Source organism: Mastigoproctus giganteus, chromosome 10 (assembly GCF_048544385.1).
Source record: "Mastigoproctus giganteus isolate SK-2022 chromosome 10, ASM4854438v1, whole genome shotgun sequence".
Classification (NCBI taxonomy): Eukaryota; Metazoa; Arthropoda; class Arachnida; order Uropygi; family Thelyphonidae; genus Mastigoproctus; species Mastigoproctus giganteus.
In genome coordinates this window covers 84,203,146-84,219,028 of record NC_143584.1, presented here as the reverse complement: position 1 = coordinate 84,219,028, position 15,883 = coordinate 84,203,146, and the positions used below count along the sequence as shown (strand labels likewise).

Sequence of the window (15,883 nt, the reverse complement as noted above, 5' to 3'; positions counted from 1 at the left end):
AGCACTCTCCTATATGGATGTGAGACATGGGTCATGGGAAGGTGGAAATCAGGAAACCAGAAGCCTTTGAGATGTGTAAGCTCAGAAGAATGCTCAAAATTCCACAGGCCGTTCGGTCACCAATGAGTTGGTCCTTAAGAGGGAAAGGACCACGAGAACACTACTAACTACAATTGCAAGGAAAAAGTCTGCCTACCTCAGGCATATTATAAGAGGAGGCCCTCGATATGACCTGCAGAGACTAATCCTGCAAAAGAAGATTAAAGGCAAAAAAGCAAAAGGAAGACAAAGAAAAAAGTTGTTTGATAACTTCAAAGAACACAAGAACATTTTCACAAAGCAAGAGACAGAATTGGTTGCAAAATGTTGGTCTCCAGCATTCAAATTGAACAGGAAACCTGAAGAAGAAAGTATATTGATCAGATATCAGATCTAATTCAATGTTTATCAGAGATGTCTAATTCAATGACAAATCATCGAACAATTGATTATTTCAATTACTGAAACAATCAGTTATTAATAATTCAATTACGCCCATCAGCTGATCTTTGAATTTTTCCTGTCTGTCAACTGCTTATGGAGGTAACTTTTACCAGTGGAAACTAGCTAGATAAAAGGACACTTCCTACAATCAAGTCTATACCTCTTCTCCTGTAATTTAAATTTATGTCCCATAGGTCTAGCATCATTTATAACTTTTAAGCTTTCATTCTCATTCAATTTACTATGCCCTCCTGGGGCCTTACAGACCTCAAGCAGGCCAACCCTAAGGTTCCTAGTTACCAAGGTCTAACGGCCTCCATAGCCGAGTGGTCAGGAGCGGGAGTGCAGTAGCACACGCTCTTTGAGTAGACTGGGGGTTCAAGCCCCTGACTGCTGAATATGGTCGATCTGCCAACTCGCACTGGACCAGCGTGGCAGATTATGGTCCATTTCCCTCAGCATGAATTGTTGAGGAGGCTTCCATCCTGCAGTGGGTTGATAATGGCTGCACTTTTTTTTTTTTAACTCACATATTCATATGCGTGTTTTTTTGCTGATTCACCAAGCATGTCACCACTCTTTGAACTTTTCACAATTTCAATTAGACTAACCAATCATGGCTCTCCAACTAAGATTTATAAGGAACCTCACAGGCTACCTTCCCCTTGCTTATATAGGATTCCACTTAAAAATTATTTCATCTGCTTTTACCAAAATATCAGAAGTATTAAAGCAAACTGCTGACTCTTACTAATCTACTAGCAGAAAGTGAATATCCAGTAATCTCTATCTCCCTCTCTCAGAGACTGTCAGAAGCTGAAAATCAAACCTTGGATATACATTCTACACAGCTAATTGGCATCAGAGAAGTGTGAGAAAATTTGCTTTTTCAACAATTATGCAGTTCAGTCTAGCAACAATTATGCAGTTCAGTAGCAAAACTACAATACTACCAGACATACAAGTAATACCCCACCATTGGGGGAATTACTTGTATTTTCAGACCACAATAGCAGCCAAGCCAACTCAAAGCACACTTCATTTCATATGTAACTTTTTCATCTGGAGTGCTCAGGCAAGGAATGGAAATCCGAGAAAACAGTTTCAAGGTTATTTTGATTTTCAAAACTTTATGTCTGGTCATTTTCACTTCACATATATGTTCTAACAGTTTATCTGTGGGGTACACTAAAGAACTATTATATTGTCATTCTGTTTTTTGAATCTCCAAACAACTTAAAAACATGAACCTCCACTTTTGATAGTCTTAAACAACCATTATTCTGCAGAATGTTTAGCAATCATCGATACAAACTTAAGATGTGTTTTAAGCACTCTGGTCAAATATGAAGCATAATAAGTGCAGCAATATCTCACTTAGCATGGCTTCAAACAGCACAGGTTTCACTATAACATGGTTTTCAATTAAGTTTAAGTCAAATTCACTGTACATATTAAAACTCATTCAATAGCCTAGACACATTTCATGTGTCTAGGCTATTGAATGAGTTTTGCTGCATATATGCTGTGTTGTCGTAGCCTAGGTACGCATACATATATGCTGTGCTGCTAACTCTGTTGTCTCATATGCACACGTGCCAATAGCTCCCCTCATACTTGGGATTCGAAACTTTGGACACTGTCAATGTGTGGTGACTGCATTGACTCACATGCAAATGACTTAGATGATGCAACTCTCCTTGAAATTGATGAGCAAACTGCATATGAAGAAGAGGAAAACAATTGTGAAGTGGATAACACAAAAGAATTTTCAACAGAAGAATTTGAGAATGTTTTTCAGGGGGTTTACATGGCCTACGGCGCCTCCATAGCCAGGTGGGCAGGAGCAGCAGTGCGTAGCACATGCTTCTTGATTAGACCGGGGTTCGAGCCCGTGAGCCACCAAATATGGAGGATGTGGAAAGGTCAGGGAATGACCACCGCATATCCCGGAGCAATATGGTCTTAGTTGCTAATGCTCCTAAAAACCAAATAACAACAATAACAACATGGCCTACGAGGCGATTATGAATAGAGATCTGAAAGTTGAACGTAACATCAAGATACGGCAAATTTTACAAGATGGGATTCAATGCTACAAAGACTTGAATGCTAAGAAAAGAATGAGAAGACTTCATCAAACTTCATTATTGAAATACCTAAATAAACAATAAAGCTTTTTTCTCATCTCTCATGATGTCACCTTTTCATTAATAAAATTTTTGCAATATTTTTTTATTTCAAATACTTTTAATTGGCTATCAAGCATAAATTGTTTATAGATTTATTATAATTTGTTTATAAACTGTTTCTCTGGTATGCATTTAATTAAAACCCATTATAATTATACCTCAATCAGCACTGTTTCACATAACACAGAGTTTCAGTACCAATTATCGGTGCTATGCGGGGTATTGCTGTAATTATAGTGTAGATTCATTTCATTTCTAGCTGGTGCAATGATACTAATTCTTGTATAAATTTTTCAGAACATTTTATTTGGTACTTATTGTAGTTACTACATTTAAAATTGCAGATAACTCTATTAGGGAAAATACTTTAAACTGATTAACTAATTATGTAATATTTACTGCAGTAATTGTTTCTCTTTCTTTTATCTATCTTTTATGTTTAGATATTAGTACCTTGTCAAACATGGGACGGATACGGAGAGAAATGTTGATTAGAACTCCACGTACATCTTCTTCAGCAACCTGCTGCAAAACAGAAGATAAGCCGCTCATTGCCTCAATAGTAATATCACAATCAGGATCATCTTTATCATCCATACCTGTCATCATAGCAGTGAGAATTACACTAGAAAATCTTTGTATCTGACAGAAAGATAAAAAACAAAAATTTCTTATGCAATGCATGCAGTTAATACAAATAAAGAAAGATACATATTCAATTTAATAAAAAAATAAATACTTATTAACAAAATTAAATATTACCTAATGCAGTTTTCACATCTAATTGAATTCTGAATTTCAATTGTGAATCTTTTCTTCTTAAAAAATAATTATTGCATTTTTTTAAAATTATTCCTTTTTTATTTGAAAAGTGGACATAAAATTGTGCTGTGTCTTACAGTTTTAATCCTGGAAGATTTGTAAAGGACCTGGCAGGTCTTTTCAAAAAATAACTGTTGTGCATTAAATGTTAATACTAATGGCTGAAACTCAGTATTTTCTAAATATAATCAAACTTTTATCTAAGCAGTTTTTGAAGCAATTTGAAGCAAATTGGGCAAATTGGTCCTTGAGGGTGTTGTAGACATTCTCTCAGATATACGAAGCTGTGCTTGCTACCTGGGAGGTCTAAAACACCGATGGAACTGATATTCAGATGACACTCAATTAAAGTGGACCTAAATTTTGGTGAAGTCCGGTTGATCTGTGACAGCCAGATCCTCTGCTTGCACCTTCAGAATGGTGGGACTTTTAGTAATCCTGCATATAACCCCTATGAGCAAGTCCCAAAATATGGCAGCTAGTGGGTGACCACCAGGTGTGAACCAACGTAAGCAGGGGTCGAGGTGTGGTGCCACACCTCACAGAAGAATGTCAACCCTCTGTGTTACCAGGCAACACTAGGTGGTAGATGACTCTCATCAACTGGTGCAATACCACCACTTTCCTTATTGAAGCTTGAAGTGGTGGAACCTGCATTTAGTCTCCAAAGCAAAACTCCAGTAAATCCTCCCCCATCTTTTTCATCATGCAGTATCAGTAATAACAAGAACATTGTCTAAATACCTCCCATAGTATGTGATACGGGGTAAACAACGTATACATTGACTCCTTTTCTACCCCATATCACATACTATGGGAGGTATTTAGACAATATTCTTGTTATTACTGATAGTAGCACTATCCAAGACATTTTACATCCATTTAATAATATTCATCCCATAGTAAAGTTTACATTAAAAAGGGAAAATACGGATACTAAGTCGCTAAATTTTATAAATTTCACACTTGGGACTTGAATAAAATCCAATTTAACATCTATTGTAAACTAACAAACACTGGTATGCTTCTGCATTATAACAGCTATCACCCATTCACCTACAAGAGATCTATTATCTTTAATCAATTTCTCGATGCCTATAAATATTCAAAGACGGAATCGGCTTTAGACTCAGAAATACAGATATTAACAAGCAGATTCTTAAACAGGTGTTACACTCTTTCTACTATACACTGAATTAGGATAAAAGCTAAAGATAGGACACTAAAAACTACACAAACCAACAACAGTAGCATAAAAAAATACTTTATTTCTGTCCCATATGTTGACTAATACGAAAATTACGCACTAAACTGAACAATCGCTCAGTTCTGTCCTATTTTGCAACACAAATAAATGACCTGGTATACATTTCTTGCGGTGATTCATCTTACCAAGGATCTGTGTGGTTTCCTTTGAATGTTTTCGTGTTGAACTGCATGTGTCCTCAGTTCGTACTTCTCATTCAGCAGTGATAGAATTAGCCTTTCATGCCGTTAATAAAAAACAAACATTTTTATTCAACAGTATTTGAAAATTAAATGCACTAGGCATAATATGATACGGGTTTAAATTAACTATATAATACTAATGTAGATACATCATAGTTACCTGCCCACCTGCCGATGATAGGACAACAGCTTTGAAACGGGGACCGTCTGGGTGGTGGTGGTATCCACTGAGAATAAATAACAGTAGTCTTCTCTACTAGAGAAGAGTTACTTATTCGAAGTAGTGCAATACCTGGTATCTCGTTATGAAGGTAGCCACAATATGAGATACAATTAAAAGTGATGCCTTCACACTATGTACGTAGTTTAATTTATGGGTAAACTATGGTGTATCTACACCAATATTATATATATTTTTATCCAACAAGGCCAAAATACTTAGTCTCCAACATAATTATACAAGACTATTGATTATATACACCACTGAAATTAAATTACATGATAATTCTATTAACGTTCACCGGCCATATCTAATCCCTGATTTCTGGTCTTTTATGTGCATGCGCAAAGACTAATAATCTTTATTTAAGAGTCATGCTCACACATATGTGGTAATTTTCATTCCTGTGATCATGACATATGGTTGAAAAGTGTTGTCAGCTTCAGGAAGGAAAATTGTTTTTTAAAATTTATGTTAAACTTTTTTAATTAATTTTTAATTGAATTCAATTGATTTTTTTACTGTAAACATTTGGCATTAATGTTTTGTTCAATTTAATTTCTGGAGCGTATCATACGGAAGTGTTCTACGTATCATACTGGGTTTATTCTTGTACAAATTCTTACCACATGTAAGTGATATATCCAAAAATCTGATTAATTCAAACAGCATGTCCCCCCCCCCCCACCTTTTCTTACAGACGAATGCACCATGAATTGACAAACAAATAGAGCAAACTTATCTCTGCAAAAAGATCTAAACCTCCCAAACATTCCTCATTCATTTCACAAATATATATGGTCTCAGTGATGTCCATTTTCACTTACAGTCTGGCAAGTGCAAAGTAATTTTCCTGACGGAATTTCAGTTATAGATTGATTCAACCACTGCGCATCTCAGTCGACTGAATTATTTGCTGTATTATTCCTTTTGCTTCAAAGGTGGTATTTGTGCATATGTCCATTCCGATATTCCCTGTCAGAGACTCAGTAATTTGGAATCTCCTCTTTTTGATCTTTTCTGGCTTAAAATCTCTCTACCACATTCTGTCAAATTCATCTGTTTCCTCTATTTTTTTTCCCAACTCCACTAATCACTTGGAAACTTGACTTTCTCCGGTCCAACTTTTCTAACAGTGAAGTAATTTTCCTTGGTGATTTTGATGTTCATATTTACAGATGGTTTCCGTTTTATAGTTACACGGATCAAGCTGGTCGAGATGCTGAGTCTTTTGCAATTATTAATGACCTTGCACAGATTATTCATTTACCTACCAGAATACCAGACAATCCTAACCACACAGCCAATAAACCTGATCTTTTTCTAATAAACAAATATTAAGTACAAGGTCAAGGTGAGTGGTCCTCTAGGCACCTCATATCACAACTTGGTGATTGTTTCTTCTCCAATGGAGCCTTTTTCTTATGGTCATTCCCAACCTTGTGTTATTTGGCATTACGAGATTGCAAAATGGGATGATCTGAGAGATTTCTTGTCTTCTTTGTCCTGGTCCAATTACTGTTTCAAATCTTCTGATGTCAATGTTTGCTCAGATAGTGTCAGGGAAATTATTCTTGTAAGGATAGAATCCTTCCTAAAACACACTGCACCTTTAAATCTTGTCTTTTATATAAACCTTGGTTTTCCAATAAATGTGCTAAGGCTGTTCATCAAGTGAAGAATGTTGCATATAGTAATTGATTTGTTTTTAAATCTTCAGTTTCATTTTCTGACTACACCAAAGCTGGCAACAATTGTAAAGCAGTTATTAATCAGTCCAAGTAGATTTCGAGCAGGCTAAGAGTAGAAAACTTGCTTCTTGCCCAAATGGCAGCTGACCATTCTGGTCTCTTGCCAAAGTTATTGGCTGCAACTTTTGTTCATCTCTGTTCCCACCTCTAACAAAACTAGATGATTCTATTCCCACTTCGGCTGAGGATAAAGCTGACCTGCTACCATCCTATTTTTCTTCCCACTTGTGTATTAACGATCTTGGTAAGCCATCTCCTACCATTCTTCTAACAAGGATGTTAGAAGGATTTTGACTTACTCCCAATTTCCAAGCAGAAGGAAAAACAAAAAGGTATTTTTCTTCTGTTGGGAAATTTGATCATATCCAGCCAGTTCCTAAAAAAGGGTGGCAAAACCCTCCCATCCAATTCTTTTACTCTTTCTACAGCACTGGATAAATCAATTAATAGCCATCTCAAACTATCTAGAAACCTTCCATCTGATCAATGATCGCTAGTATAAATTCTGGCTTATGCTGTCCATCTATGGACAAATTCTAAATAAGCTAAATAAATTCTAAATAAGCTTCCCTCTTAAGGTTTGCCAACTGTTTTTTGTAATTGGGTATCCAGTTTTCTCTCTGACTGCTCACTGCGGGTTATGGTACATGGCTGTCTGTCTTCTAACTTCTCAACTAATGCTGGTGTTCCCAAAGGTTCAGTTCTTTCTCCCACTCTTTTCCTCTTATTATTATTATTATTATTATTGTTGCTCTCTTATATTATTTCTCCCTGATTGGGGGCTCCCCCTCATGACGGGTATTGCTACCAAGTACACAGGGTGGTTGCTGTTATGTCTGGTGTTATTGTTGGTCGAGGAACTCTGACTATCTTACAGGTGTTCAAGGATTGCTACTTTCTGGAGTTTCTTGTAGGTGTTCGCTGGGAGATCTATTGCAGCTAGGCTGTTATGTAGGGTCTTTGGCACCATACCTGTCATATTGACATGATGATTGGGATGGTCGTTACTCGTTGCATATGCCACATCTCCTGTCTTAGGGTTCGCATACTTCCTGATTTTTTTCCCATCGGTTTTCTGCAGGTTGCCAGTGTTGGATACCGCTATGTCAATCAGATAGGTAGTCTTTTCTTTCTTGTCCACAAGGGTTATGTCCAGTCTGTTGTGTGGGATTGTCCTATCCGTTATTATGGCGTGGTCCCAGTACAGCTTGTGGGTTGGGGTCTCTAGTACTGACTGGGGTTCATACTTGTAGTATGGTACATTTTCTTTGACCAACTGCTATTTCCTTGTAGCTTCTGATGTATTACCCTGGCTACCTGGTCGTGTCTATGAGTGTATTCGATCTGGGTGTTCACCTTGCATCACGCAGTGATATGTTGGATCTTTTATTGTTATTATTATTATTAATTGTTTATTGTTGGATTATTATTATTATTAGCTATACGGTGCAAGGAAGCCCGAGGCTTATGCTGCACCAGCCAAAAAAAAATTCTGAATTACCTTGAGAGAGAGAGAGAGAGAGAGAGAGAGAGAGAGAGAGAGAGAAGAACAAGATTCAGAAGTACAAGGAAATCACCAAGAAAGAAAAGAATGGTGAAATCCAGCTCAGGACCCTGGGTGTGCCAAGCCCATACTTACCAGATGTTGAGCTCCTGGGGTTATATTAATGACTTTCTTCCATTGACTGGAAATCCTATCCATAATTCTGCTGATGATAGCACATTGCATTCCACCTTTCAGTTTGAGAAACTTTGCCCTGGTCAAACAGCTTCAACTTCTCAAATAACCACTACCAATTTCCTAAGTGCTGATCTCCAAGTAATTCTCTAGTGAGGCAAAGATAACTTAGTTGATTTCAATCCTTCTAAAACTCAGTCCTGTCTTATATCTCACAAAAAGGATTCTTCTGCTCCTATGCTTTATCCTCGGTGACAGTCCGATTTCTAGGCTGTTTGTTTGTTATTTGGTTTTTAAGAGCATTAGCAACTAAGGCCAAATTGCTCCGGGATATGCGGTGGTCATTCCCTGACCTTTCCGCATCCTCCGTATTTGGTGGTGACGGACTCGAACCCAGGTCTAATCCAGAAGCGTGTGCTACGCACTGCTGCTCCTGCCCACCTGGCTACGGAGGTGCCTGATTTCTAGGCAAGATTATATATCTCTATTGGGGATTACCCTGACTTCTAATCTCTCTTGGCACAAGCACATTACAAATATTGCTTCCTCTGCATCTAAAAAACTGGGTGTTCTCTTTTGCCTTTAGTTTTCTTCACCTTGACTAATAATAGGTGTCTCACAGATGTTCTGTTTCTGCTTTCTATAGATATTTCAATGGGCACTGTTCTTCTGAATTGGCATCTTCACTGTCTCTTCCAAAGCAGTCCAAACATGTGCTGCAACCAGTCAACATCCTTTTACTGTCCAACTTCAAACTCACAGAATTAACTTTTCTTCTTCTTCATTTATTCATTCAACTTCCATTTTCTGAAACAGCTTTCCTACATACCTATTTCCTGAAAATTACAATCTACAGAAGTTCAAGTCTAATATCAACAAATATCTTCTTTCATCTTCTCAACCTACAACCCATGCACAGTGCTAAGTACTATAGATTCTAATACCTCTCACGTTCACTGCCAAGGACCCCAGAGCGACAGATGACATATCTTGATGATGTCCCCTTACCACAGAAACAATCCAGCATATTGCTGTGGGATGCAGGGTGATCAACCAAATGCAATACATTCACAGATACTACCAGGTCATCAGGATAATACACCAGAAGCTAGCGAAGAAATACCATTTGATCAAAGAAAGAATACTTTATTACAAAAATATGAACCTCAGGGTTTACTAGAGACCCCCTACCCACAAACTATACTGGGATTGCACTATAAGCAACAAACAAGATGATCCCACACAATAGACCAGACCAAAGTCTCAGTGACAAGAAGGAAAAGACTACCTATCTTTGACACGGTGGTGCCCACATCAGCAACATCCAGAAAACTTACGAGGAAAAGATTAGGAATACAGAGACCTTAAAAAGGAAGTCAAAGGGATGTTGCATATGAGACAAGGAACGAGCATCCTGATCACTGTGTCTGTCTGTTTGTTTGTTATTTGGTTTTTAGGAGCATTAGCAACTAAGGCCATATTGTTCCGGGAATATGCGGTGGTTATTCCCTGACCTTTCAGCATCCTCCATATTTGGTGGTGATGGGCTCGAACCCCGGTCTAATCAAGAAGCGTGTGCTACGCACTGCTGCTCCTTCCCACCTGGCTACGGAGGTGCCCGATCACTGTGTCAACCACTGGCATGGTGCCAAAGAGCTTAAATAAGAACATGGCAGCAACAGGCCATATAAGTGGCTCATATCTGGTGAGTATGGGCTTAGCACACACAGGATCCTGAGCTGGATATCATCATTCTTCTTTTTCTCCTTCTGCTTCTCTCTCTAGGGATAATTCAGAAAAAAATTTTTTTTAGCTGGTACAGCATAACCCTCAAGCTTCCTTGCACCATATGGCTAATAATAATAATAAAGAACACCTCGACTAATAATAGTAACCAGACATAACAACCACCCAACGCAACTGGTACCAGTACCTATTGCAGGATGGGAAAGAATCCATAAGGAGAAGAAAGAGATAATAATAATAATAAATACCATAAGGATGTATAAGTAAATATAATTGCATTTTTCTGTAACACCAGAGTAACAAAACTATCCACTGTATAATGAAATTATCCCATCTCCTACCAATTTAACATGTAATTTTTTGTAAAAATATTTCATTTCATTTTAACAAATATCATTGTAATGAAAATACCAGTAGTGCGAGAAAAATTCATCCTGCTCTGAAAAAATATAATCATCATAACGAAATTTGTAAAAAGAAAATCCTAAAACAATGTGATATACACTTTTTGACGTTTAGTCTTTATCATCTAGAAATGCTACAATAATTTACTAACTGTTAGTTAACTGGCTGCTCAAAACTAGTAACTTTTAATCTGTCTCCTTCCTTAGAGTCTTACTTGTGTAACTTGGAAGTCACAAGGGTTGCTTAAGCAGAGATACATACCGCATTTCACAAAACATACTGAATTATGTTTGCAGCTTTGCATACAGATTATATCATTTACATGATATAATCTGAGGCTGCACTTTATAGCTTTATGAATTTGAAAATTTAAGAGACTGTAGTTTCCTGATGTTTTTATTTTTAGCAGCAGAATTAATAAAAGCTTTGCTTCATTGAAAATAACAAGTATAAAAACACACATTTAAATTTTTGAATTTTTCATTATAAAATTATGTTTCTTTGTTATAATGATATTCTTATATGTAATTATTGTTCTAACATTTTTTTTATTGCATTTCAGTGTAATGAAATTTCATTATAATGAATATATTTTGATCGCCAGCTTGAATTTGTTGTTGTATAAATAAACAACCCCAGGGGCTCACATCTGGTGAGAATGGGCTTGGCGCACTCAGGGTCCTGAGATGGATATCATCATTCTCTTTTTTGTTGATGCCCTTCTACTTCTGACTCTTGTTTTCTCTCTCTCTCAAGGTAATAAAGATTTTTTTTTTTTTGACTGGTGCAGCAACATTCTCAGGCTTCTTTACACCATATAGCTGCTGCTGCTGATAATAATAATAATGTTGTATTATGTATAAGTATAGTGCAAAGGCATCAATAATACATAATCAAATCTGAATGAAATTTATAGTCTAATGTTGTATTGTAAATAAAAATAAAAAGCATTAAATAAAATATTCATCAACAAATGGATTCCTTGTATCGTTTGGCCATTCTAATACTAACCACTGATTTTTTGGAGCAATATATATTTTTTTTACTACCAATTTATAAAATACTTTTTAGGAATGCACGGTGTTCATAAATCAAGATGTCACTGAACTGTATAAGAAAACAAATTTTTTTATATTTTTTTTCTGATACTAAAGTGATAAATTTTCTAACATGAAGAAATAATTAAATGAAAAACAAATGCTGACTTCTTTAATAATAATCACAAAAAGAAAAGTTCAAAAACTAATATGGATGATAATCTAGCTGTATAACAGAAATTAAATATTTAATATTTGTGATCGTTTTTATTACGAGGTTGAATCAAAATTCAGATTTTTATCTGTAAGTCTATATTTTTTCAATTTCATTAAAGAAAATTCCAGTTTGCATTATATATATATATATATATATATATATATATATATTTATATATAATGTGTGGTTTGAAAAATAGATGTCTGTGAAAATGGAAATCAAAAGTACACATGGTGCCTGAACTAAGAGAAGTTTAAGGATAGTCAAAGGTGGAAGTGAAGTAGTGGTTAAACAGGTGAAAGAATTTGAAAAACCAAGTACAAAAATGAACTGGGACTGAGGAAGAAAAAAAAAAATAAAAATAAATAGCAAAGAAATAAATAAGTAAATAACACTATATTTAGATATGGGAGGGCAATTTTAGCAAGTGGTCTAATCAGGGGATGGTAAATATGCAAAATCTGAATTTGGTAGATGAAAATATGATACATAGTCAAGAAATTCATCAAGGGACTACTCCTGACCATGTCTCAGGCACTGCGTTTCCAAACTTGTCTGTAGTATTAGAAAAAGGGGGGAAGCAAATATGTAGCCTTTAATCGTAATACTAGTAGACAAGGTAGTCCTTACGCAGTATAACAAAAAGTTAATAATGTAAATTAAAATAAATACAAATTTACAAAAGTGTAATGTGAAATATAATACAAATGTGAAGTGCGGAAGGGGTGAAAGGTAATGGGGTTGAAAATCAAAATTCAAATATATAAAGCAGATAGTATAGCGAATGGTGAAATTCTTGGGGAGGGGAAGGGAAGAAAAAGATGGTCAAAAGAAGGCGATAAGATTGAGGATAGACGGAGCGTTCGTATCAGTCTGTCCATCTATTCTATCGCTATTTTCGCTTTCTTTTGACCATCGTTTTCTTCCCTTCCCCTCCCCAAGAATTTTACCATTCCTTATACCATTTGCTTGTCCACACTTTTTCGATTAAATTTTTCTACTTTATATTTGAATTTTAATTTTCAATGTTACCTTTCACCCCTTTCGCACTTCACATTTGTATTATAGTTCACATTACACTTTTGTAAATTTGTATTTATTTTAATTTACATTATTAACTTTATTTTTACACTGCACTGGGACTACCTTGTCTACTAGTATTATGATAAAGGCCACATATTTGCTTCCTCCCTTTTTCTAATACTACAGACAAGTTTGGAAACGCAGTGCCTGATACATGGTTAGGAGTAGTCCCCTGATGAATTTCCTGACTATGCATCATATTTTCATCTACTATATTCAGATTTTGCATATTTGCCATCCCCTGATTCGACCTCTTGCTAAAATCGCTCTCTCATATCTGAATATAGTGTTATTTACTTATTTATTTCTTTGTTATTTATTATTTTTTCCTTCCTCAGTCCCAGTTCATTTTTGTACTAGGTTTTTCAAATTCTTGAAATTTGAACAGCAAGGATTTCTTTACTTATATAAACTCTAAAAGGAAGGGGATGAATCTGATTGGTCCACTTGACATCAATGATTCAACTGTTGTTGATGATCCTGCTCAGATAGCAAACAAACTGAATGAGTATTTTGCATCTACATTCACACGTGAGGAATTATTAAGGTTTCAAAATGCCAGAAGGTTATCAAATTGTAGCAAGATACTTAATGATTTTGTAATAACTGAGAGCAAAGTGGAAGAGAAATTGTTGAAGTTAAACGTAAGAAAAGCACCTGGGGTGGATGGGATCTATCCAGTTATATTAAAGGAGGCGGCAAAGCAACTAAGCAAACCCTTAGCCATAATTATGAGAGCATCCTTGGACTCAGGGGAGGTTCCCACGGACTGGAGATGTGCAAATGTATCCCCAATTCACAAAGGGGGATCGAAGGGTGACACGAGTAATTACAGACCAGTTAGTTTAACTTCTGTTCCGGGTAAAATAATGGAGTCGCTGGTTAAAGATGCATTGCAGGATCATCTAGACAAGACTGCACCAATAATTCAGACACAGCATGGGTTTGTTAAGGGAAAGTCTTGTCTGACAAATTTGATAGGATATTATGATGTGCTTACAAAGGAACTGGATGCAAAAAATAATTTTGATATCATATATTTGGATTTCAGGAAAGCTTTTGACACTGTTGCACGGTTGCACATGGAAAACTATTGTACAAATTGGAGCAGAATGGTATTAAGGGTAAGTTGCTACAATGGATAAAAGGATGGTTAAGTGCGAGAAGACAGAGGGTGGTAATCAATGGGTGCTGCTCTTCTTGGACTAATGTTATTAGCGAAGTCCCACAGGGTTCGGTGTTAGGTCCACTGTTGTTTTGTATATTTATCAATGATATTGATGAAGGTATATCAGGCTTAATGTCGAAGTTTGCAGAGATGATACAAAGGTTGGCAGGGTTGTTAATGACAGTAATGGCAGTGTGCTACTGCAACAGGATCTAGATAATTTGGGCAGATGGGCTAAGAAGTGGCAACTGAAGTTTAACCTTGACAAATGCAAAGTACTGCATATGGGTAGAAGTAACCCCAGAGAAACGTACCAACTGTGTGGTACTACACTTAAGGTGGTAGAAAATGAAAAAGACCTGGGAGTAATTGTGCAGGCAGATATGAAGTTTTCTGAGCAATGCAGACAGGCTGCCAGGGCAGGTCATGGGGTTTTGTCAATGATATATAGGAATTTTGCTAGCAGGGAAAAAGAGGTGATTATCCCTCTGTATAAGGCAATGGTCAGGCCATGCCTTGAATACTGCATACAAATCTGGAGGCCTCATTTTAGGAAGGATGTAGATTTACTTGAGCGTGTACAGAGAAGGGCAACAAGATTGGTGAGGGGAATGAAGGGATCCTTCCACTTGTTCAGTTTACGAACCTAAGGGGGCATAAATTCAAATTAAGAAAAGACAGATGTAGAATAGATGTGCGGAAATTTGCCTTTAGCCAGCGGGTGGTTAATTGCTGGAACAAACTTCCATCTGTCGTTGTGGAAGTTGGTAGGTTGAATAAATTTAATTGGAACTGGACAGGCATTTGGAGGGAATGGTGTGATTTTTTTATTTTTTTTTATTTTGGCTGATGCTGCATAAGCTCATACATTTGCTTTCTTGCATCACATGCCACTACTACTACTACTTTCACCTGTTTAACCACTACTTCACTTCCACTTTCGACTATCCCTTAAACTTCTCTTAGTTCAGGCACCATGTGTACTTTTCATTTCCATTTTCACAGACACTATTTTTCAAACCACCCATTATTTATATCCTTTTGCTTCCTTTACTGCTGCACTGTGCGTTTTGGAGCATTAGACATATGATAACTTTTGTTATTTTCCTTTTTCTGCTTATTTTGCTTCTTAACTGTTATATATTACTACTATATATATATATAATTATAAATATATTTGAATAATGTTTAAAATAAGTTAAAAACTGAATCTTTTATAAGAAAAATAAAAAGTAAAACAAACATCAGAGGCAGCAAAAAAACATATTCCTCTATATGATGCTTGAAATATAACCATACAAATAAATTAGAATGAGAGTTAAAAAAATAAAATAATGCCAGCAGTCTTGCCATACTGCTGGCATTATTTTATTTTTAACTCTCAATTCTAATTTATTTGTATGGTTTTATATATATATATTATGTGGTTATTACGTTTAGATTTTTGTATTCTTTTAGATTTGCAAGTTCTTCTGTGCTGCGTTAATGCCATTGTATTTTTGCCATAGGCCAATTGTACATTATATGCGCCAGTATATATTCGTTTAATTGTAGATTATTACCGATTATTGGTGTTTTTCATATAAGTATTAGTGTTCATACAAATTTGTAATCAAGTTAACCTTGTTTGGT

At 36.1% G+C, this 15,883-nt stretch overlaps 1 protein-coding gene across 4 annotated transcripts in view; it reads right to left on the bottom strand.

The window, feature by feature from the left end:
• Positions 1-15,883, bottom strand: part of c11.1 (maestro heat like repeat family protein c11.1) — a 1,259,325-nt gene that overhangs the window by 219,241 nt on the left and 1,024,201 nt on the right. For 3 of the 4 annotated variants that reach the window (XM_090383553.1, XM_090383554.1, XM_090383555.1), the window contains one exon: positions 3,129-3,317. In XM_090383553.1, coding sequence (XP_090239679.1) covers positions 3,129-3,317 — 189 coding nt within the window. The remainder of the gene's footprint in view (positions 1-3,128; positions 3,318-15,883) is intronic. The other variant, XM_090383556.1, reaches the window with a different exon arrangement.